Below are 23,056 nucleotides of genomic sequence, written 5' to 3'. Positions count from 1 at the left end.
TGGGTGATGGGGTCAGCTTTTTTCGAGTCATTACTTACAGGCAGGTATGGTCACAGCCTGTGTGGGAGGTGCAGTATGTGGTTTGCTGTGTTCAGTAGAAACTTACTGTATTACCCTTGCAACCTCGGACTAGTTACCTAAAACCGTTATGTAAAATGGGATAATAGTATGATATGCAGAATTTTTTCAGGACATCAAATAAGAGTACATGAAAGTGTGTAGCACAATTTGGCACAGAGAAGGTACTCAGATGTTCATTTCCTCCTTTACAGGGTCAGAAGCTTCTTTGGTTAGAACCTTGTTTAATAAGTTTGCCAGACAACAGCGAGGATATTATGTTAATTTTATACCAGAAATATTTTTGCCACAGTATTAGATTCCATTTGTCAGAATGTTGTCTTTGTAACCAGGAAGCCTTGTGGAGCTGATTTAAGATGATAATTATTTGATCATTTGAGAGCTAGGAGAGCTAGATTTAAATATATGTATGCTTTTGTGTGTATAAACCATAAAATATAAAACATATTTATTAGATTAAAAAACAGAAAAGATTACAAACAAGTACATCAAGGGGCCCAATTATATTGTTCAAATTTGTAAGAGTAGAGTCTTAAGGGGGCACATTGTTCAATAATCCCGTTCCCCACAAGTATTACTGACTTTCCTTTCTCAAGTTTTCATATGAATCCTGTCCATGTATATATAAAGGTTAAATAGAAAATTTTTTTATATTGCTATGTAGTCCTCATAATTATATAAGTAATATTTAAGTGGAGGAGTTAAAATTATACAGAAAAATTATAGAAAAAACAAAAATACCCATATTCTCTTCACCCAGAATTAACTACTGTTACTACCTTTACTTACGGTTTTTAGAATGTTACTCTATTGTTGTAAAAATAGTGCATTCATGACAAATAATTCAAACAATGAAAATGCAAAAGAAGGTAAAGATGAAAGTATAAAAAAAATTTATTCCAAATTTTATTCTCTGTGAGTTACTTCCTAGATACTAGATAACCCTAATTCCAAACCTTCCTCTCCCTGTCCCACCTCTGCCTCCCTCCCTCTGGATGTGTGTATATGAAATGTTGGCTGGATAGATGGAAAATATTTTTTTTTAGATATGGGCTGTTACTGTATAGAGTAACTTTATTTGCCCTCCTTTTTGACATATGTATGTAGTATAGTAAAGTGCAAAGTCTTAAGTATACGCCTTGATGAATTTTTACTGTGTAACCACCATCCAAATGAATATCCAGAACACGTCCAGCCTCCTCGGATATTCCTTCCCTGTCAATTTTTTCCACTACATTTGTGTGTGTGTGTGTGTGTGTCAGGATATCCAGTTCTAACACCATTCGTTGAAAGGAGTGTCCTCTCTCGCCCTTACCCTCTTTTGTGCCTTTGTCAAAAATCAGTTTAACTTCTGTATGTGGGTCTGTTCCTTCTTTCTTTAGTCTGTTCCATTCGTGTTTGTCTATCTTGATGACAATGCCACACTCTTATTAATTACTTTTGTACAAGTCCTGAAAACAGTGTGAACCCTCTAACTTTACCGTACTTTGTCAAAGTTGTTTTTGGTATTCTAGGTCTTTTGCTTTCCCATATGCATTTTATGCATTGATGAGCCCAAGCTCATCAATTTCTACAATAAAATCTGCTTGGAATTTGAGATTACATTGAACATGCAGATTGATAGATGGAATTGACGTCTTAATATTGAGTCTTCTGATCTGTGACTGGGGTATATCTCTCAGTGTGATTCTTTAATTCACCGTAGCATTTTTTTTTTGTTGCAAATTTTGGTGTATAGGTTTTTTATGTTTTTGGACAGATTTATCTCTTAAGTACTTTCGGCCACTTCCAATTGTGTCACAGTTCACAGAATCAAAAATGCTGATGTTCATTTTTTTAAATTATTTTTTTCTTGGTATTTTGTTTTGTGTATTATAGTTTCTGTTGCTAAGCTACTTCACTAGTGTTTTCTGCTATTCTGAATCTTTTCAAACTCATCTAATGTAAATTTTTTTTTTTTTTTTTTTTGGACAAGAGGCTCAAGCTGTTGCCCAGGGTAGAGTGTCATGGTGACATCATAGCTGACAGCACCCTCCAACTCTTGGGCTCAAGTGGGCCTCTTGGCTCAGTTTTTTGTGTTTTTAGTAGAGACAGGGTCTCACTCCTGCTCAGGCGAGTCTCCAACCTGAGCTCATGCAATCCACCCGTCTCAGCCTCCCACAGTGCTAGGATTACAGGCGTGAGCCACCCTGCCTGGCCTTATCTTAGATTGTAATTTTCATCTCTGAAAGTTTGAGTTGGTTCTTTTTCTTTTGTATCTTTTGTGTTTCTGTTTGTTTAATCTTTCCTATAGCTTCCTGTACATGTGGAATGCAGCTGTTATAACTTTTCATGTCCTTGTGTACTAATTTTGTCATGTGTGTCATTTCTCTGGTTAGTTTCCATTGATAAATTTCTTTCCCCCTTTCTTCACATGCCTTGTACTTTTTGAGTGTGTGTTAGACCCTGCCAGCTTTACCTTGCTGGATACTGGTTTGGGATATTTTATATTCTTATAAGCATTCTTGAGCTTTGTTCTGAGTATAGTGAAGTTACTTGGAAATGGTTTGGTCCTTTTGGGTCTTTAAGTTTCGCTAGTTGGGAGTAGAGCAACATTTAGTCTAGGGCTCATTTTGTCTTGCTACTGTGGCAACATTATTTTGCATATTCTACCCAATGTCCTGTGACTTTTGAGCTTTTTTCATTCTGACTGAGGGATAGGCACTATCTCCAGCCCTGTGTGAGTTCAGGTTATTTTTCCCTAATCCATTTAGGTGGTCCTTTTTTCTGGTCTTGGCTATTGCCTCCCACACATGTGTTGAAGACTGCATACTTTTCTGTGCGCAGAGCTCCAGACTCTTCCGTGTAGCTCACTGTGTCCTCTCCATGACGACCCTGTACATTCTAACTGCCTCGCCGTCCAGTGTTTTGAAACCTGTTCTGTTGTTAGGCGCTTTGTTATTCCATCTGGGACTGAAGTAGAAGTCCTTCATGTTTGTTAGTTATTTGAGTTGCATATGCTCGGAGAGGAGTAATAATTTATTTAAATATGCTATTTAAAGTTGTGGCATGAAGGTGAACTAGCTATCTCCACGGTGATGCTTCGTATTTCGCAGTATTAAAAGCCTTTACTTCCTATAGCCCACCGTTCTTGAGAATCTTTTCCTTCAGAAGTCATGGACATGCTTTGAAACTTACACGTTTATATGTCTTTATTTTTAAGAACATAATTCTGCTTTGTTTATTTATTTTTTTATTTTTTGAGACAGAGCCTCAAGCTGTCCCCCTGGGTAGAGTACTGTGGCATCACAGCTCACAGCAACCTCCAACTCCTGGGCTCAAGCGATTCTCCTGCCTCCGCCTCCCAACTACAGGCGCCTGCCACAATGGCTGACTATTTTTTGGTTGCAGCCATCATTGTTTGGTGGGCCAGGCTGGATTCGAACTCACCACCTTAGGTGTATGTGGCTGGCTCCTTAGCCACTTGAGCCACAGGCGCAGAGCCCTGCTTTGTTTATTTAATGCCCTCAGTAGTAGTGTAAATTGTTGGCCTGGGGTCTGATGTGGTTGGTAATGAGTTTTCTTTGGGCTGCAGGTTTTGGAGTCTTTAGTTGGTTTTCTGTTGTTGTTTGCATTTGGATGTTTGCAGGGTGAGCTCTGCTCTCTGTTCTCAGTATACTCTGCTGCTGCATATATTTTTGTTAACTGCTTTTTTTTTGCTTTTGCTCTGTTTCCTTTAAATTTGTTAGCTGCTTTCAAGCCATGAAATGAATTATGACCTTGGTTCCTGTTGTAGCCTGTTTTTTTATAAGCTGGGGATTTAGCTTTGAAAAAAATGTAGGAACTCACATTTTAGTGGGAAGCACTAAAGGAAAATTCTTGTGTTACATTTGACACTGTTGGTAAGAAAATTAAATATTTCAAGGTTATTACAGAAACTACTTCTGATTTTATTTGTTCTTTTAAAAATCTTTATAAGGACAATGCCAAAAATAAAGTGGAACATATTGAAAGGTGTTTTCTTCATTTGAAGCTTGGTGCCTATCATTGTGCTGAGTATTATGGGAGACATTATCTTATACTAAAAAGATCACTAGAGAGCTCCTTACATGTGCAGAATTTCAAGTGCCACTGACTTACTCAAGCTGAATCTGCATCTTAATAAGATTCCCAGGTGATTCAAGAGCATGATAAAGTTTGGGTAGCCCTTAGCACAAAATTCAGTTGGGGAAATAAAAGAAACCCAGGACTTGAAGTGATCTCAACAAAGAAAGGATAAATGTTCCTGGTGATGGATATCCCAAATACCCTGACTTGGTCATGACACGATCTATGTATGTAACAAAATATCACTTGTACCTCATAAATATGTACAGATGTTATGTATCAATAAAAATATGTAAGAAGCCAATCGGAATTGTTAATTTTTTTCTGAAACTGCGGTAATGGGATTATGGTTGCCCACTTTGGAGACAGTCTCACTGTGTCACGCAGCCTAGAGTTGCAGTGGCATCATCATAGCTCACTGCAACCTCCAACTCCTGGGTTCAAGTTCTTGCCTCAGCCCCCCAATTAGCTGGGACTTTAGGTGTGTACCACCATGCTCAGCTAATTCATCTATTTTTTTTGTAGAAATGGGGTCTCAAGGTTGTTCAGGCTGATGTTCAGTTCCTGGCCTCAGGTGATCCTCTCCCTCCCCTTCCCCGAATGTGAGGCTTACAGGTGCGAGCCACCACCCTGGCCTGGCTCTGAGTTTTAGAAAAGCATTGGTCTTAAGAGGTATACAGGATGGACATAAAGTTTGTGTGCAATTTAAAATAGTGCACTGTGTACGTGCTGATATCTATACCAACAAAAATAGTAAGTCTGAGATTTGCATCAAAATAATCAGAAGGGTTAATTAGGGACATAGATGAAGCAAGGTTGGAATGTATTGATAACTGTTGCAGCTGGATGTGTTTGACAAGTCTCTTTTTGTACATCTTTGAAAATTCTCCATAAAAATGTATGTGTGTTTGTTTACGTGTGTGTATATGCTGAGGGGAGAGGAGGAGCAGGAAGCACCTAGTTCTGTAGATTAATACAGAAGTGCTACGTAATGTGTTGCCGTCCCACACCTCTCATTAACGTGCTAAATTCTCCCTGACTTCAGCCCTCCAGAAGCCTGCTTGAACATGTGTAAACCAGAGTTTCAAAATCTGTATACCCACATAACACCTGTGAATACCTTATAAATCATAGTTTCTGAGGAGCTCATCAGAAAATAAGATCACAAGCCGGGCATTGTGGTGAGTGCCTATAGTCCCAGCTACTTGGGAGGCTGAGGCAAGAGAATCGCCTAAGCCCAAGAGTTGGAGGTTGCTGTGAGCTGTGACACCACAGCACTCTACCGACAAAGTAAGACTCTGTCTCAAAAAAAAAAAAGTAAAATCACTGTGGACAGTACTTTAAGGAGGGTGTGGGGCTTTCAATGGAAGTGGGAAAAGAGGTCGAGTTTGGTGAAGTAAGGGTAGGGGGAGAGTTTAAGTTGACTTTGCCAACTTTGGGCTCAGTTTTATGCCGTAGTAGAGCAATTTTACTTAATTTTAGATAATGGCCACCCTTGTTGCCTAGGAGATTTAAGGCTTTTGCTCCCCAGACGTGTTCTGTATAACTAAGTTAATTGAAATATTGAAAACCTGTATGTGTTGGGTGCAGTAATTGGCCCTAAGTGCTGTTTGAAGCAAGACACAAGTACATTTTCAATTGACTTCAAAGTAGAAATTGTTTACTGTCACTTGATATTACATGAATCTCTTTGGACTGTTAAGGGATGTTGTTTTTAGGCATCGGAAAACTTTTTCAGAGGGACTTGTCATTGTGAATTGCTATCAGTTGGGATGGGATTATCTTGTATTTTGTGGGCTCTTAATAAGACATAATTAAGAAACAAGCAATCATAATGTATAATTGAATATAATAAAATCCGATTTAAAAGGGTAATGTAGATTTGGGTATGCTTTGAGAGAAGCCGGATCTTATGTGATTAGACAGTGATACACATCTCAAATGGTTCTTTAATGTGTGATTTTTTTTTTATACAAACTCAGAATTATGATGAGGGTCTCTTATTTTTATAATTCAGTGGAAGCATTTACAGACTATTGTTCACATACAGAGTGTCCTGCTTAGTGTGATAGGCCTGGAAGTGACCTCCACTCGGTGGCTCGTGTTTGTATTCTTAGCAGTCTCTTTCCCCCCTTCCGTTTTGTACTTTCACTCTACCCGTACTTAGAACTGTCTCTAGTTCCCCTGCAGACTTCATAGGTGTAGGTTGTTGTCAGGCATTTCTTAGATTGGCTGTTTTGTATTTCAAAGGAAAAGAAAATCTGACTCGCATGCTTTGAAATAAGGGCTAAATAGATCTAATAATGTAACTTAATGTCTTCTGGTTAAAAGCAGCTTGGGAAAGAATACAGGATTCATGTTTTGAAGAATCACATCAGCCCTAGACTCCTCCTTCATAGGCTGGGATCCGTAACAAAAAGGAGTGTTATGTTCTGGAAAGATCAATAAGCTAATACTTGATTTTTTTCCTACGTGAGTGAAGTTCTGAAACTAACCCTTCAGCATTTTTTGAGAATTTAACCATGGTTAGTTGCCTTATGATAATGTGTTAGAATATTTTATAAGTATGTAAAGATGACTTCCGGTCTAGTGCTCTTTCCATTATGTAACTTAAAACATTTCATTAGAATTGTCCTAGTAAGAGAGGAGGTAGCAGTGATTGAAGGGTTCTGGTGCCTGAGGAATTAAATAAGGATTCTGTGACATCTGCTCAGTCTATTCAGAGGCCCATTTTGAGTTCTTTTTCAGAATAGGTAAGGAGATTTGATCCTTATTGTAGATTGTGCTTTATAGAGCTGCTTGTCCTGATAAGTCATTTTTGGATATGTGAAGCCTTACTTGTAATTAGTTTTTCTGAGTTGCTTGAAGGGATTTCCATTAATTGTTTGGTTAATCTTTATTATTCCTGGAGGAGAGGTCACTGGATGCCAGCAAGGAATGCCCTTAGTAGACAATTAAGCCTATTAACTGTTTTCAGAAAGCATGACTTAATGCTAATTATTCTGCAGGTGTAACCAAAATTCAGGTGTATTATGTTAAATATTTCTTCTAGCAGGTTAATTAGTTTAGTTATCCAGGGCTGTACTAGGCAGCTAATTCTTCCTGTGGATTTGCCAAGAATTTATACTGCTTACAACTGAGGAGGGTGACGGAGGATATCTGCCTTGAGAATTTGACCAACCTAAATAACATTGCCTGTGTTTTATAGGGTAGTGTATTAGTCTGCTCAGGCTGCTATAACAAAATGCCAAAGACTTGGTGGCTTGAACAGGAATTGTATTTTCCGATGGTTCTGGAGGCTGCATGTGAGTCTGAGAGCAAGATACCATCAGCGTTAGTTTCTGGTGAAACCTCCCTTCCTGGTAGATGGCTACCTTCTTGCTGCGTCCTCATGTAGCCTTTCCTCTGAGCCTGAAGAGGGCTCTCTCTTGTTTTCTTGTAAGGATATCAGTCTATCTGATTAAATCCCCATCCTATGACCTCACTTAACCTTTATAGGCCCTGTCTCCAAATACAGTAACATAGAGAGTTAGAACTTCAGCATAAGAACTTTCAGGGGACACAGTTCAGTTCATAACAGGTGGCACCGTGGTACTTATTACCTTGTTAAAATACCCTAAACTGCTTTGAGTAGAGGTCCTCAAACTTTTTAAACAGGGGGCCAGTTCACTGTCCCTCAGACCATTGGAGGGCCGGACTGCGGGCCCTGGGATGAGTTGGCTGCTAAGCAGGACAGGCAGGGTGGCAAAAACACCTGGCCGGCCGGATAAATGTCCTAGGCAGGCCACATGTGGCCCATGGGCTGTAGTTTGAGGATGCCTGGGTTGGAGAGTGGTAGTCCCTTATCACTACAGCTGCAGTCCCCAACTGGTGGTGGTGAGATTAGTACCCAAGTGTGGCCTGTTAGAAACCAGGCTGAACAGCAGGGGGCGAGCTGTACTTCATCTGTATTTACAGCCACTCCCCGTTGCTCACATCACAGCCTGAGCTCTGCCTCTTGTCAGATCAGCAGCGACATTAGATTCTCCTAAGAGCAAACCCTACTGTGAACTGCACGTGCGAGGGATCTGGGTTATGTGCTCCTCATCAGAATCTAATGCCTGATGATCTGAGGTGGCACAGAGACCATGATGGCACTGGGGAGCAGCTGCAAATACAGGATGGGACCATCTAGTTGCAGGAAAACATGCTCAGGGCCCCCGCTGATTCTGCACTATGGTGAGTTATATAATTATTTCATTATATACTGCAATTTAGTAAATGATAGAAATAAAGTACACAATAAATGTAATGTGTTTAAATCCTCCCCAAAGCATGCTCCCCCCATCTGTGAAAAAGTCATCTTCCATGAAACTGGTCCATGGTGCCAAAAAAGACTGGGGACTGCTGATCTATAGGTAATCTTGAGGCTCAGGCAAAAGCCCTGGTCAAGCTCTTAATTTTTCACAATTGGATGTTAGTCTTACTACATAGGTCAGTACAAAAGTTTTGAGACAGGCCGTATTATGGTCCATTTCACTTTTAAGAAACGTCATCTCGACAGCATCTTTTGTGATTCACCTGTGCAAGTTTCAACCTGCTTGGCTTATTGGTGTTGCTGGGAGGGGTTAATTTCTTTTTGTCTGCATGGATTTTATGTTTCTTTATTTTTGTGTACTTTGAAACCTTCATAATGATTCATTTATCTGCTTTTCTGGCTTGTAATATTCCACAGTCCTCAATAATCCTTTAATATTAAATACTTACATTATATACTCTCTTCGAAGAATTGCTGGCTGGATAGCTTGAACTGTAAAAAGTTTTGCTTAAAGGAAGAAATTAAAACATACTTTGACCCATTTAGTCCCACAAGTTCCCTAAATTCTATCCTTAAAGTGAGTCATTGGAAGACTTTATACCCAGACTATATTCAGTCTTTGAAAGTCTCTAGGTCTGAGATGAGTTTTAATGTTACGTTCTTAAAGGAACTTGTAAAAAATGTCTGTGTAAGATTCATTACTTTTTTACTTTTTTTCAGAAGGCTGTTGATGACATCGTTCACTGTATAATATGATGTCTTCCTTGTTTTAATGGAAAGATTTCTTTTAGAATTTAGGACTAGTTAAGTTTGCTTCCTCAGAGGAAATAGAGGCAGTCTTTTTGAGAATGAGAATTATTTGTATAATGTCTGTGTCTGTTTTTTTCCCTTAGCTTCCAGGGAGCTTAGATTGAGACTGGGCTCACTGCATATAAGCTGTGCTTGCCCACATGACTTGCAGGCTTTCGTTTTACATCTAGAAGGTCTAACAAGTTTGCAGACTTCCCCTAGAAAAAGTGTTGCATCCCTTATTGCTGAATATCACTACAGTCCCCCTCAAAGTACCCCCTGGGGGAAGTTGGGCACCAATGCCAGTGCTTAGTCCATCCTTCAAAGCAATTTTGGAACTCTTTCTGGAGTGACTCATCAGCTATCATCATATAGCACACAAAAACACACAGCAACAGTACTGAACAACACTCAGCGAGAAACAGCACATGTTGACACACAACTGTGAGGCACTGTTACACCAAGGTTGTGAGAGAAACCTTACTGAGTTGTTTGTCCAGTGACATCGGAGTTCACTGCAGGTTCTGACCTGGATTGGCGGTCAACAGGGGAGACAATGCTGGGGGCTATAAGGAGAGTCCACCAGCTTAATCCGTAAAGTCTGGAAGCCTGGAGGAAGGTGTACATCACTCCCCGACCGTGGTGCACAGTGAGACAGAGCAGTGACTTTCTGCCTTCTCAGACACCTTTTACTGATTGATCTCTAACACAAAGTGTCTATGCAAATGTAAAGGTGTCAAAATTCTAACAGGATTAGAAGAATCCCGAACTCCCAGGAAGATTGGGTAAAGAGGGAATATACTAGGGAGTTGTCAACAACTGCAGATGAGGTATTTAGGAAGGGGGAGGATAAATGTCACTCCCCTAGGGCAAGCCAGCCAGGTTCCCTAATCTAACTGCCCCTCGAGAATTCAAAGGATTTAACTCTGGTAAAGGGTTTAGCCCCGCCTGCCTGCTGACTCTGACTTTGACTTGTTGGAGCGCCTCAGGGCTCCTTTCATTGTTAATGGTCTCCTTAGCCCCCAAGGGATGGCTCATCTCACTTTCCCCCTCTGAGAGATCAGCCTCGCTACCTTCCACAGTGTTGCCAAGCCCAGTAGCAAGTTCGCAGGTTTAATTGTCAGACCTCCAACGATGAACAGCTTCAGGGGTGGTTCTCTTTGGAATCAGCTTCCTCAGATAGTGCCCTGTCTTTGCCCTTAACTCCTAGAAAGCTCTGTTCCAATGCTGTGATTATCCGAGAGGCCCGCCCTGGACTGTGCGGAATAGCTCTTGCCCTCCCAGTCTGCCTTGGTTGCTGCTGACGCCCCTATCTGCTGGCTTCCCTCCCTGGAATGTAGGCTTCAGCGGGGAGGCCTGGGTTCTGCTCCCTGCTGTATCTCTAGCCACTTAGAACTGTACTTGGCGTGGACAAAGTGGGTGCTCAGTGACAGGTCACTGTAACTATTTGTCCTTGCGTGGATATTTTCGAACAGATATTTCTTTGTGTGAGGCAATTTAGTTGGAATTGTTTCCTAAGGCAGGGAACTGTCCTCCCTGACCTCTCCAGATCCTGCATCTTGCTGCTGCTCATTATTTACTTTTTACTAAGCACTTTATGGACCAGGCAGGCACTGTGAGAATATAGAGAAAAGGTCTGATCTGAGTTCATCAATAAATATCCTCAGGCACTTTAGAAGGGGGCGGTTTTGGGGAATTTAGGCTCACAATGTTGTGATTCATAGATGATTTATTTTGTTCCTAGTAATTTATCAGCTACCACTTCTGCACTTTTCAAAGCACATTTACATACCTCTGCAGTCCTGACAACATCACAGTGAGGCAGGTATTCTTATTATCTTGCCACTTTTACAAAGAAAAAAAAAAAAACAGACCCAGAGAGGTGAAGTCACTTACCGAAGGTCACACAGCTTGAACATTGCAGAGCTTTCTTTGAATCTGGGTATTTTCATTCCAGAAACTGTGTTTCTTTTAGGTTTATAACAGTGGTCCTTAACCTTCCTAATGCAATGTATTTCATTGTTAAAAAGGGGTCGCAACCCACAGGTTGAGAACCATTGGTTTATCTGGATGCCTTGTTTGACATATTTGATGAGGATCGAATAATAGGAAACTCTCGTGGTGTATTCCTAATGGTGGTATTCTGAATTAGTGTTTTTTCTTTCTGTATCCTTTTTTTCAGTCTTTGGCAGAAATTTACCGTTCCTCTTGAGTGATGGGCTCACCTTTTGGTGACTGACCTTATTTTCATAGTTGTGTTTTTTCTTTTAGTTGATCTTTTTGTCTTTCTGAATAATATCGACTTTTATGTCTTTTTTGCCTGTCTGGACTCCATTACTCTATTAAGTCCAAAGTGAAAGCAAAATTGCTCCATGGAAGGAACCAGTGATAGTGACTAGTTATTTTCCTTTCAAAATATTTGGCCGCACTGAAATACAGAAGCTGGTGTAAAAAAGGCCACAGACAAATTCAATTTTAGATCTCTAGTTATTTATGCTGGGTTCTAATGCTTGTTTATAGAACTCTGGGGCTGATGACTGTGAATCTACTAGAGCCATGTAACATACTTACCTGTTCCTACTAGGTGTTACTAACACGGGTACCGTGGGCTTTTTAGCCCATTAGGTAAATACAGTCCTTCCTGGGGATTGATTTGTCCTGGTTAAAGGTGTAATTCATCATGCAAAATACCAGAGCTGTCTGAGTGAAAAATTCTTAGTGATCAGAAGTGTCTCTGTGTCCAGCTAAGTAGAATCTAGTTTATTCTTTTATGTTCTTCCATAAATTTGGCAATAGTCTGTAAATCATAATCATTCTGGGGTAAGAATGGAAAAAAAATCCAGAGTGATTTAGTAACTTCAGCACCTCTGGGCGGCCTCTTGAAGCCATTTGCCCTTTGGTCGTATCTTTTAGCTCATGGTTTTAAGCCACCTTATCCAGATTTAAGACTGTTACTTCTAGAAAACCTGCTTTTGGTGCCCTGCCTCACCTCCAGCTGTACACTGTTCTCTTACCCGTCAACTGTGGCATGAATTAGAGTGCAGGCCCGCAGCGCAGGAGGTGAAGGCAGGAGAGGTGGGATTGTGTAACGTGTGTAGTCAGAGAGCCTTGGAGTCCAGTCTACTTACTTCAGCTCCATCTCTGAAGATGCTATGTGCATGTGTGTGAATGACATCACCTCTCTGAGCCTCTGTAAAAAGGGTGGTCATACTAGACTATTTTGAGATTGTTTGGTATGCGAAATAGCCGCTGTGTGGTCTGGTGTCCTATAGACACTCCGTGACGTGTATCTAGGGCCTCCCTTTCACCTTCTTCAGTTAGTGCGTAGGACACGGGATGCAGGAAAATGTCTGCGTTTAGTTTTAAAATTTCACAAGTAGAGGGTGAGAGCTGGTTTGTCAGAACTTGATTGTCAAAGGGATCTTGGATAATTTTTAGACTTTATATTTTAAAAAAGGCAATGCACTTTTAGGCTAGATTATTAGAAATCTAGTGTTCATGCTGTCGGATATAAAACCTTTTTGTATTTGGAAGTACGCTGTGTTCAGTTCAGAGCAAGACAGGCAAGATAATGAAGACATAAAGAGCCGGATTCTGGAGCCAGAGGCAGGTTTGAGGTGAGGCTCTGCTTCTTGGAGACTGTGTCTTGAATAAACAGCTCAACCTCTAAAAAGAGGATAATGTTGGTAGCTACCTCAGAGGGTTGTTTTCAGAAATAAATGAATTATTATGTTTAAACCACTTAAGTTAATGCCTGGCCGTTAGTAAGCTCTATGTGAGGCAGGTAGGAAGGAAGGTGGGCTTGGCAGAGACCAAGAAGGTGGAGGTGTTTAACCTTAGAAAGAAAGAATTATATCAAGGGTCCTTCATCATTTAAAAGGAAATCGTATGGAAGAGGGAATAGATGTATTTTGTGTTTGTTACTTTAAAAGATGGAACTAGGATCAATGGGTAGAGATTATAATGAGGCTGATTTTATTTTAATGAAAGGCTTTATAACAAGAGCTGTTAAAAATGGCAATGAACTGCTTGGTGAGCCGGTGAATTTGCATCTTACAGAGGATTAGAAGGCTGAGGAGAGGTTTCAGGCCTGGCTGGTGGGGCAAGCTGGATGACAAGTGTTCCCTTCCACCCTGCTGTCGGTTCAGGCCAAGTGACTGGTTTAAAGTAAGGTAATCCCGCCCTGAAATTTGCTGGGATTTGCTGTCATGCCTGAGAACTTCCTGTCTAGAGTAAGTTTGCTGTTTTAGCTTTTATGGCCTATCATTTATGCATTTTGCAAATATTTATCGTTGGAGACTGTGTATTTCTGGCCTCATTTTGCACAGAAGAAAACAGCTTAGAAATGAATCTTTGTATGCTGCTTGCTATTGCTTGGCACCATGGTGTCATTCAGTCCTTGAAGGAACCCGGTGACTTAGGTGTCTGTACTGTTGGGAGACAATTCTCCTTGAGCATGCTAGATTTCTAATGTTCTTGTGAGCAAAGCACTGAGTGCCCTGTTTTAGACTCGCTTGTCTAGGATATTTGTTTAGTAAACAGTCTTACAAGATAGAGATATTCTCTCCTTCCAGAGGAAAGGCCCGGAGCCCAGTTTAAATGATTGGGTTTTATAAGCTCAGGATTCTCCAGTAGCTGCTTGTGTGGCGGGCATCCATCTGGGCATCTGCCTAACCCCCGTGGGACTTGGAAGCAAGGTGAGCTGATACAAATACTGATGCTCACTGATGCTTGCTCTGCTATGAGGAGTAAAGTCCATAGTCCCTGACCTGGAAGTTCTGTTCCTTCTACCAGCACCCGTGAAACTGTGGCAGACTAACTCGTCAGCTTGTCTGGTACCCCTATGACCTGAAAAGATAGTCAGACCCCCACTTAGATGTAATTAATTGGTAATTAATTTTACCTGCCGCGAAGAAGGGGGTGGGTCTCTTTTTATAGGTTCGTGCAAGCGTACTACAGGAGCGAAACGTGGCTGCTTAAGGGGGGTTAAGCTCGGGTAGTCATGGATACAGTAATAGTAATGCAACAATGATTAATACAGCTTTGGTTGACAGTGGATACATCTCATATCACAATGGTTATGGTTATACAACAGTAATTAATCAAGTTTCAGTGAGTTTTCCACCATTGTTCATCTACTGAGAACTTGGGGGTTTTATGAAACTTGGGACTTTTCTTCCTTGTTCTGAAGCTTGTTCTTGGCAACCCTGGGGGAAGGAGCCTGGGAATGTGGCTGGGAAGCACGTTCAGGGCCACCCTGGGGGAAGGAGGGACTTGCCTTGTTCCAGGAGTCCACTCTGAGGGAAGGGGGGAGGAGGAGGGAAATGGGGTGGTGGGAAGCTGGTCACAAGACTTGAAGGGATAAAATCTCAGACTTCACAATTCTGATATTAAGGAGTGAACTGAGGATCAGAGAGGTTAGGTCTAATGCCCAGAGTCAAATAATCTAATATTTGGGGGGTGGTGGGATTTGAACCTTTGTCTCCAGAGGATGTACTTTTTATTATATTATGGAAAAATGGTACTGCCTTTGCTGCTGCTACTAGCACTTTGTTACTAAAACAATAATAGCTAACAACCACTACCATCATCTGTTGAGTGCTAATGATACATCAGGCCTTGTTTCATCTCATTTAATTCTCACTAACGACCCTATAAGGAATATAGCTTATTTTCTTCATTTTGTAGATGAGCAAAATGTGATCCCATTACCAAGGTCATATGGATAGTAAATACGGTGGAGCCAGGGTTCTAACCCAGGCCATCTGCCTAAAGAGACCATGACCTTGTGGTGGTTAGAGGCCTAATCTGAAAACAGACCAACTTGAATTTTAAATACCTGTCCCCTCATTGTGTGAGGTGGGGCAAATTAATTTTACCTCTTCAAATCTCAGCTGTTTCATCCCTCAAAGGGAGGGGCAGTCATAATAATAGGACTTGCTGCAAAGAGCAGTTATGAGAATTAAATATACATTCTATTATATAAAATGCACCACAGCTGGCTCCTGGCAGCTAGTAAGCCTCTCTAAATGTTAGAGGCTATTATTTTTCTTATCCTTGCTGCTTTTCTTTTTTTTAATTAAAAAGAAAACCTTTATAATTATTTTTTACTCTCAGAGTTCTATAGTGTAAGTATTTTTGACAAAAGACAAAATGTTATTCTTCCCAGTTTATATCAAGAGAATGAATCTCAAATGTAGGGCAAACCTGGCACAGGCTATTTCTTGTATAAATATTTTCTTAATAAGAAAATAGGCGTGAAAACCCCCTATAGACCCAATTTACTCTCTAATCTTCATTTTAGTAACCCTTTCTATTTCCTAAATAACTCCTAATGATCCAGTAATGTATTAACAGTGACAGCTGATGCCAGAGAACGTGTCCTCTCTGGGCCTGACATTTTCCTTAATGGTAATTCTAGCTAGTTAGGTTAAACAACGTGAAATGTCTGGCAGGCCTCCTTCCACAAATGGTAGCGGAGAGGAAATCATGAAAAGTGTTGTGAAGATGGCAGACTGATCCCGCACAGTGTTGACAATTCCGTGATTGCTGTTACAAGGAGAAATAATAGAGTTAACTATCTAGGAACTGTTACCTTTGGGACAGTTGACAAATTGTGCTTTACTTTCAATTAACAGCCTGGAGGGCTTCAGATTTAAAGAGCAAAGTTGTGTATCATAGAAACAAAAGGAAGATGTACCAAGTGCTCTGTACCTAAGTATTGCAGGTCATCTTGGTAGCTATATTGTTGAAGCTGATTTACTTTAAGAGTCAAACACTTACCTGGTATTCTCTCCCTGAAAGTAATCTGGGACATAGCCTGGTTTTGGATCAGGATCACCTGTTTAGAGATGCGGACACAGGATCAGGTATGGAAAGGCCTTAATTCAAGTCTGGGCTCCCAGCAATGCTGCTTTCCTATTTTACACTGTCCTGAGCCGCTTTTGCCTTTTCTTATATCGCCTTTTTTCTTTCATTTCGCTCCACCCCCTCCCCTTCATGCTACACCTGATCTCTTGGCATCCTTAACACATTTACAAAACTCTTTTTGGAGGTTAGATTGCTGTCAGTTTCCCCAAATTTCCCTCTAAATTGAAAAAGAATTTTTACATATTGTGTGGCTCATGAATTAAGATCTTTTGCTCTAAATGACAATTTGGAGAAGACCGTTGTACAGTATTTTGCTTGCAAATACCTAGAAGTGGATATGTGATTGATTTGCTGACAGACCGTCTCTGAAAGCGGTTCTAATGATGGACTTATAATTGATTGCATCCATCATCGAGAGCCTGAAATATCCCCCTCCCTAAATTAAAAAAGATAAATGAAATAAACTAGGCTGAATGTATAAGCTGACAAATCTGAGGGAATTTAATGAAACTCTAAATTACCAGAGGAGGAAAGATAAGAGGAAAAGGTTTCTTTGTTACTGATTATAATACTAAATTAAAAAAAATTATCCAGAGAAGATAATAGAGGAAACAAAGATCTGTGGCCCATGTATCAAACTGAGTTATTGAAATATTTTTAATAAGTATATCTGTCTCATTCCTTGGCTATTGTTGATTCATATCAAGCTTGTTAGCGCCGTTTGAAGACTGGTAAATGTAGGGACTGTCTTGTAGTATAGCTTAGATTTTTGCTGCTGTTACAGATTTTAGATTTAATATGACCTTATTTCCGGGCTGCTGGGGCTCTACCAAATTCAGGTCATTCAAATGGGCTTTTTGGAAGGTGGTTCCTTGGTATATGAGTAGTATTATCAGTTAGTGTGCTTTGGCTACATATAAAAGAAGACCAACTGAAGGTGGATATTCATTCTCTCTCCTAAGATGTGCTGAGGGTAAGGCAGCTGCAGGTGGGCTGTTCCAGGGGCCCAGTGACCTGATAGCTGTAGTTTGGTGTTTCTCCTTAGTGTTCCTTCCATGGTCATAAGATGGCTGAAGTGCTCCATGGTCTTAGCTTTGTATAACGATGTCTGGGATTGGGAAAAGGGACGTTTTCTTGTTATTCTTCTTGTAAGGAACTTATTTCTGGGCCAGGCATGGTGGCTCATGCCTGTAATCCTAGCACTCTGGGAGGCTGAAGAGGGAGAATTGCTTGAGCTGGGGAGTTTGAGACCAGCTCTGAGAAAGAGCATGACCCTGTCTCTACTAAAAAATTAGAAGAAACTAGCCAGGCATGGTGATGCATGTTGGTAATCCCAGCTACTTGGGAGGCTGAGGCAAGAGGATTGCTTGAGCCCAGGAGTTTGAGGTTGCTGTGAGCTACAGTGATGCCATGGACTCTACACAGAGTGAGACTCTGTCTCAAAAAAAAAAAAAAAGTTAGAATTATTGTTAGGTTAGGGTGACCAGATTTTAACATTGGTAAAGTGGGACAACAGGGCGGAGGTGGGGAAGGGGTGGTGAGGGCGGGGGCAGGGCAGGGGACAGGGCAGGGCCTGACAACAATGCAAACTTTGATAAGCAGTTCTCCATAATTACTTCTCAACAATTATTATTATTATAGTTTAACATTATAAAATTAATAAAAATAATATAAAACTCATATTCTGGTGACGTAGCCACATGGCAGCCGAAAACCGTATATTTCCTTCCTGTTCTCCCGCCCGTTTGTGCATTCTTTCCAAAACTTGGGACTTTTTTAAAACGCCACGGGATGCAGGACAAATTGTTCAAAAGCAGGACTGTCCTGCCAAAAGCGGGACGTCTGGTCACCCTACATTAGGTCTCACTGGCTAGACTTGTTTTTGGTAAGGGAATGGAATTATTAATGCCAAGATTCACTCAAATCAAGAGCTCCTTAGCTTCTTGAAAAATTCACACTTGCCTGCTGTCTGATTAGAATGAGCTCCGATGCCAAGGACACAAGCCAAGGGAATGGCTCCTGGGACAGGCAACCCACAAGTCCACATACATGGCCTATTGGAATTTCCTGTGAAGGTGCTCTTGTGTTTTCTGTTGGTAACTGATTTCAGCTCCTACATAAGAAGATGAATGTGCTGACATACTAAGTCACTTTCCTCTTGCTTTTTGCTTTTAGTTTTACTCAGCTTGATATATTCTGCCTTTATCAGGACTCTGTCTACCAGTGATGATGTCGAAGACCGAGAAAATGAGAAGGGTCGCCTTGAAGAGGCCTATGAGAAATGTGACCGTGACCTGGACGATTTGATTGTGCAGCACTACACAGAATTGACGACGGCCATTCGCACGTACCAGAGCATCACGGAGCGAATCACTAACTCCCGAAATAAGATAAAGCAGGTATGCCTCCTTCCGTCTCGTCCGGCTGTGGCGGCACCTTCCTTTAGTACAGCTGTGGCTTGGAGGGGAGCCGTGGTAGTGGCTAATGGCCCTCAGTGAGTGATTCATGGTGACGCCTTCCAGGAGTTTAGCAGGCATCTGGGAAGCCCGGCTGAGGAAGATCATGGAGGGCACCCGGGCACACATCTTCCCTGCCCTGGGTCTTGCTGGCAGCTTCTGCTATTGCTTGTCACTGGGGTGGGAGGTGACATGAGGAGGATGCCCTCAGATTGAGGAAGGGGGGAAGGAATCTAAACCATAGAAGAGTATGTCACCTAAATCGAAGTTGGTTGGGATTTCTCTGTGGTGGTTTGTGTTCTTTGTACTTTTTTGCAAAGCAAAGAAAACCTAACCTACAAATAATTTCAGCATATAATCAAATTTTTATGAAGACCAGAATTTTTGAGTATCATGCCTTACTTGGGACAACTGTGTATTCATTTTTATTTTGTAATTTTCTTTTCATGGTTTGGAGCTCTTTCTTTTCGCTTTTTCGTTTTATTTATTTATTTATTTTTGAGACAGAGTCTCACTCTGTTGCCCTGGGTAGAGTGCTGTGGCATCATAGCTCACAGCAACCTCAAACTCTTTGACTTAAGAGATGCTCTGGCCTCAGCCTCCCAAGTAGCTAGGACAACAGGCACCCACCACAACGCCTGGCTCTTTTTCAGAGAGGAGATCTGGCTCTTGCTCAGGTGGTCTCCAACTCCTGAGCTGGGGCGATCCACCTACCTCAGCCTCCCAGAGGGCTAGGATTACAGGTGTGAGCTTCGGCTTTTATTTTTCTCTTTGTGCCCCTTTCCAGCCCTTCTCTTCCTCTCTCCCTCAGAGCCTCCCTTCTCTCATCTCCCCCACCCCTCTCCCTCCACTCCTTCCTTTTATGGCAGGTCCTTGGTTCCTGGGTACTGCGCCTTTAGTACTACAGGGGGCATTTTTATATTTGGCCAAGGGATGACCTGATCAAATAAAGGTTACTAAGTGTCACATCACATTATAGTGATGTGGTTGGTGGCTGTGTTTTGAGGACCACTCCTTTAGTACCTTTAGTACTCTTTAGTAGACGAAAATAATTGTTACCACTTAGAACACTGATTGTGGGCACAGTGTGATCGTGTCTACCCCTTTCAACACATTCCGAATTGGAATTCTGGTCTCCTTCTCTCTAAAACCTTTGTTTTCAGCATTTTTTTTTTTTATTGCAGCAAAAGCCTTTTTAAAAAAATGAGATATTTTGTAGAACCCCAACATGCCAAATATTAAGAGAGGTGATGAGGTGAGTGTCCTCCTCTTATTTGGTGATGAGGCGAGTGACCCAGGGCATCATGCTGGTCCCCAGCTTAGCTCTCAGGAGCTGCTCCTCAAGCTCCTCCATGGAACTGCAGCTGCCCAGACCACAGTTTGAATTCACTGTCCTGTGCTGTGGGGTTGGTTAGGGCTCTCCCTGGCCTGTACCTGCCCAGTCCTAGCTGTGCTTGTGACATTCTCATGAAATAAGAGGACAAGAAATTCATGTTTGATTTCTTGTCCTCTAGACCTTACATTATGATTTTGTAAGCAGATACATAAATTATGCTTCTAGGAATACTGTTCGTATATGAATTTCAGCCTTTAAGAATCTAGTTCTAGAATTAGTAAACGCTTAAGCTTTTTTTGCAGAAATGTGCTGACCTCTTTATATTCTAAAATTAACTGGGCATTTTTGAAAGGAGCACGGTAGTTCTCACCCTTTCCAAGGGCTGAGTTCATCCTATGGATTTATCTGTGAAACTAGGTAAAGCTATAGATCCGTTGCTCTAGATTTAAAGTAAACTGTAGTCCATTTTGACCCAATATACTGAGTTCAAGAGGGGTCAGGAAATGAATGTATAGAGCTGCTGACCTTCTGGCTTTGCCGCGGGTAATCACAGCAAGGGTGAAAGACCTTGTGGTATTTGTGTTTCCTGATTAGTTTGGTTGACTGAAAGGACTTTGTCTCCGTCTCAAGGGAAGCACCAGCAGTGATTTCTGCTTTGCTCCCTGTCACTCAGAGTCGATAGCATCTTGGCTGCAAACAAAGAGTTTTCACCTGATCTTGAAAGAGAGCGCCTCATCTAGATCATTTCCCATTTGTTTTAGCCACATTTCTGACCATCCTCATTGTCAGTAAGCTGGAGTTTTGCACAGAAGAAAACAACAACAACAGAAAAACTTTGTTTTATCAAATAACTGTCAAGAAAGTAAATGTCACATAATTCAGTGCTACGAATTAGCTTTAATATTGGGAAGAGAAATGAAGGGCTAAAGCTCTTTTCAAAAAAGCCTTTAATAATTGATTAATGGTAGAAGAAAAATGTTAGCGAAAATGAAAGTGAATTTGTTTTTATTGTATAATTTGACAATTTTGTACTATGAAAGTCCATTTCTTATCACCAAGGAAACATTTATGTCTCCTCACTACTCTTTCCTGTCATTTTTGGTTTTTAATTGTACTCTGGATTATGTACAAAATATAGCTATGTATTTTTTAAGGGAAAATGTGGATGATTCAATAATCACTGGATTCCCTTATTTCATAGCCAAGCAAGATGTTGAGAATGGGTAGTTCTTAGTTGAAATTTTCTTTCTGTTCTCTGCCAAAGCAATCTAATGAGGCTCCACACAAAAAAGATGTGAGTGCCAGCGACATTTCTTGTTCTGTTTTAGCTGCTAGAGCTGTACAAGTGGAAAGCACGAGTCCGCATCTTCATAGAGCTTTTGAGCAAGTGGGAGGAGGCAGAAAAACTAACAAAAAGATGATATTTAACCACATCTAGTTAGTGTCTGTGTATCGGATGTCTGATTTGTGCTCAGCAGTGTTCTTATGGGGTATAGAAGTGAAGAAATACAAACATTTCTGTCCTTGTGGAGTTTACATTCTAGTTTACATTCTAATCAGGGGAGACAGACTATAAATGAATTAATAAGTGAAAGTATGGTATAACAGATGGTAAGAAAGTGCTATGTAAAAAAACCCCCAAAAAACAGAAAAGCAAGGAAAGGAGAGAGTAGGGAGTTGCTGCCTTAGCTGGGTTGGTCAGGGGAGGCCTCCTGGAGGTCCATTTGAGCCACCACCTGACTTTGACCAGGTAGAGCATGCGTAAGTTCACTCTGGAAAGAAGGGAAGCATGTGCAAAGAGCCTGAGGCCAGGCCGGGAGAGAGATGAGAAGACTGGGGTGTGCAGTGTGGTAGAGGGTCCTGGCCCTTAGGAGTACGATGGGAAACCGGTCTAAGCTTTTGAGCACAGGAATGACCCGACACGACTAACATTTTAAAGTGCTCACTCTAGCTGCGGAGCTGGGAATAGATTTTAGTGGAGGCCAAGGCAGATGAAGATTTCCATATTCATGTCTTGCCACCTTTCAAAGCTTGAGATCACAGAACAGTTTATACTTTCCGTTTTTTGACATTGCTTTCAAATATCGATTTATGTTATATTGGTAGAGTCTATGCTCTGGAGGATAAATGTGAGCTGACAGATGGACTGGACTTTCTTCCCAGATGGTCCAAACTTTTTAACATCGATCAAGTCCATTGGAATTTTTTCTAGATAAAAAAAAAATTGTACAAGTATAATACCATGAATGATTGAGGAGGTCAAGTTATATGGATGATAAACTACTTAGGTAATACTGTTACTTTTGAATACATTGTAAAATTGGTCAAAATGAGATGCTTTTAGATTAGACTCCAGGTTCCACCAGTATCTTTCTTAATAATGATTGCTAATCACAGCAGCGCTAAAATAGACGAATGAATTGATGCAAGTTGGGGACTTGGGCCATTTGAGTGGCACTTACTGGTATTTGAATTTGGGTTTTTCCAGTGTATACCAGGGGGATAAGATGACCTCAGATTTCTTTAAACAAGGATCCTGAGTAGTCAGCGTAATGCTGCTCACAGGAGCGGGCTGGGCTGAGGAAGGATGCGGAGACTTGGCTCTGTTATGACGTGTGCACAAGCACTTAACATTTTACCCCAATTTTGGCTGCCCTCTCGGCACTAGATCAAGCTCTGAAACTAATTTTTCTTGCCTGTAATTAGGAATAAGTATACATGATTCTGCAAGTGAAGTTGTTAGGGCTTAATCATTGAATAATGGAACATTCATTACTTGACATGTGCCTAAAATAATTTTTTGGCTGTTAAATGAAAGTACACCTGGAAAGTAGAAGTAGAATGAAGAACAGCCTTAATTAATATAAAAAATGTCCTGTAGAATAACATGGTTTGGTGGGAAGTTATTTACAGCTCAAATATAAAATAGGAATTTCTAGCTGCTTGTATGAAAAAGGGAAAAAGACCTTCATGTTTCTAGCAATCGACATGCTCCAGCTAAACAGTGAACAGTAAGAGATGCTGTCATTTAAAATCTGTGCAACAGTGGGGAGTGCATTAATGTAGTCACAAGAACTATGAGGTAAGTTCAGCTGTGTCTGTGTTTGGACTCTGCAACTCACGGGAAGGTATTGGAAAGCACCA

General features: G+C 41.0%; 1 protein-coding gene across 2 annotated transcripts in view; it reads left to right on the top strand.

The window, feature by feature from the left end:
* EXOC4 (exocyst complex component 4) overlaps positions 1–23,056 on the top strand; it is an 812,900-nt gene that overhangs the window by 5,766 nt on the left and 784,078 nt on the right. For both annotated transcript variants that reach the window (XM_012806281.2, XM_003791609.3), the window contains exon 2: positions 18,330–18,519. In XM_012806281.2, the coding sequence (XP_012661735.1) occupies positions 18,330–18,519 (190 nt within the window). The remainder of the gene's footprint in view (positions 1–18,329; positions 18,520–23,056) is intronic.

Source organism: Otolemur garnettii, unplaced genomic scaffold (assembly GCF_000181295.1).
Source record: "Otolemur garnettii isolate 467f Iridium unplaced genomic scaffold, OtoGar3 scaffold00049, whole genome shotgun sequence".
Classification (NCBI taxonomy): Eukaryota; Metazoa; Chordata; class Mammalia; order Primates; family Galagidae; genus Otolemur; species Otolemur garnettii.
Note: the sequence above shows the minus strand (reverse complement) of the source record. Positions and strands in the feature narration are given on the sequence as shown.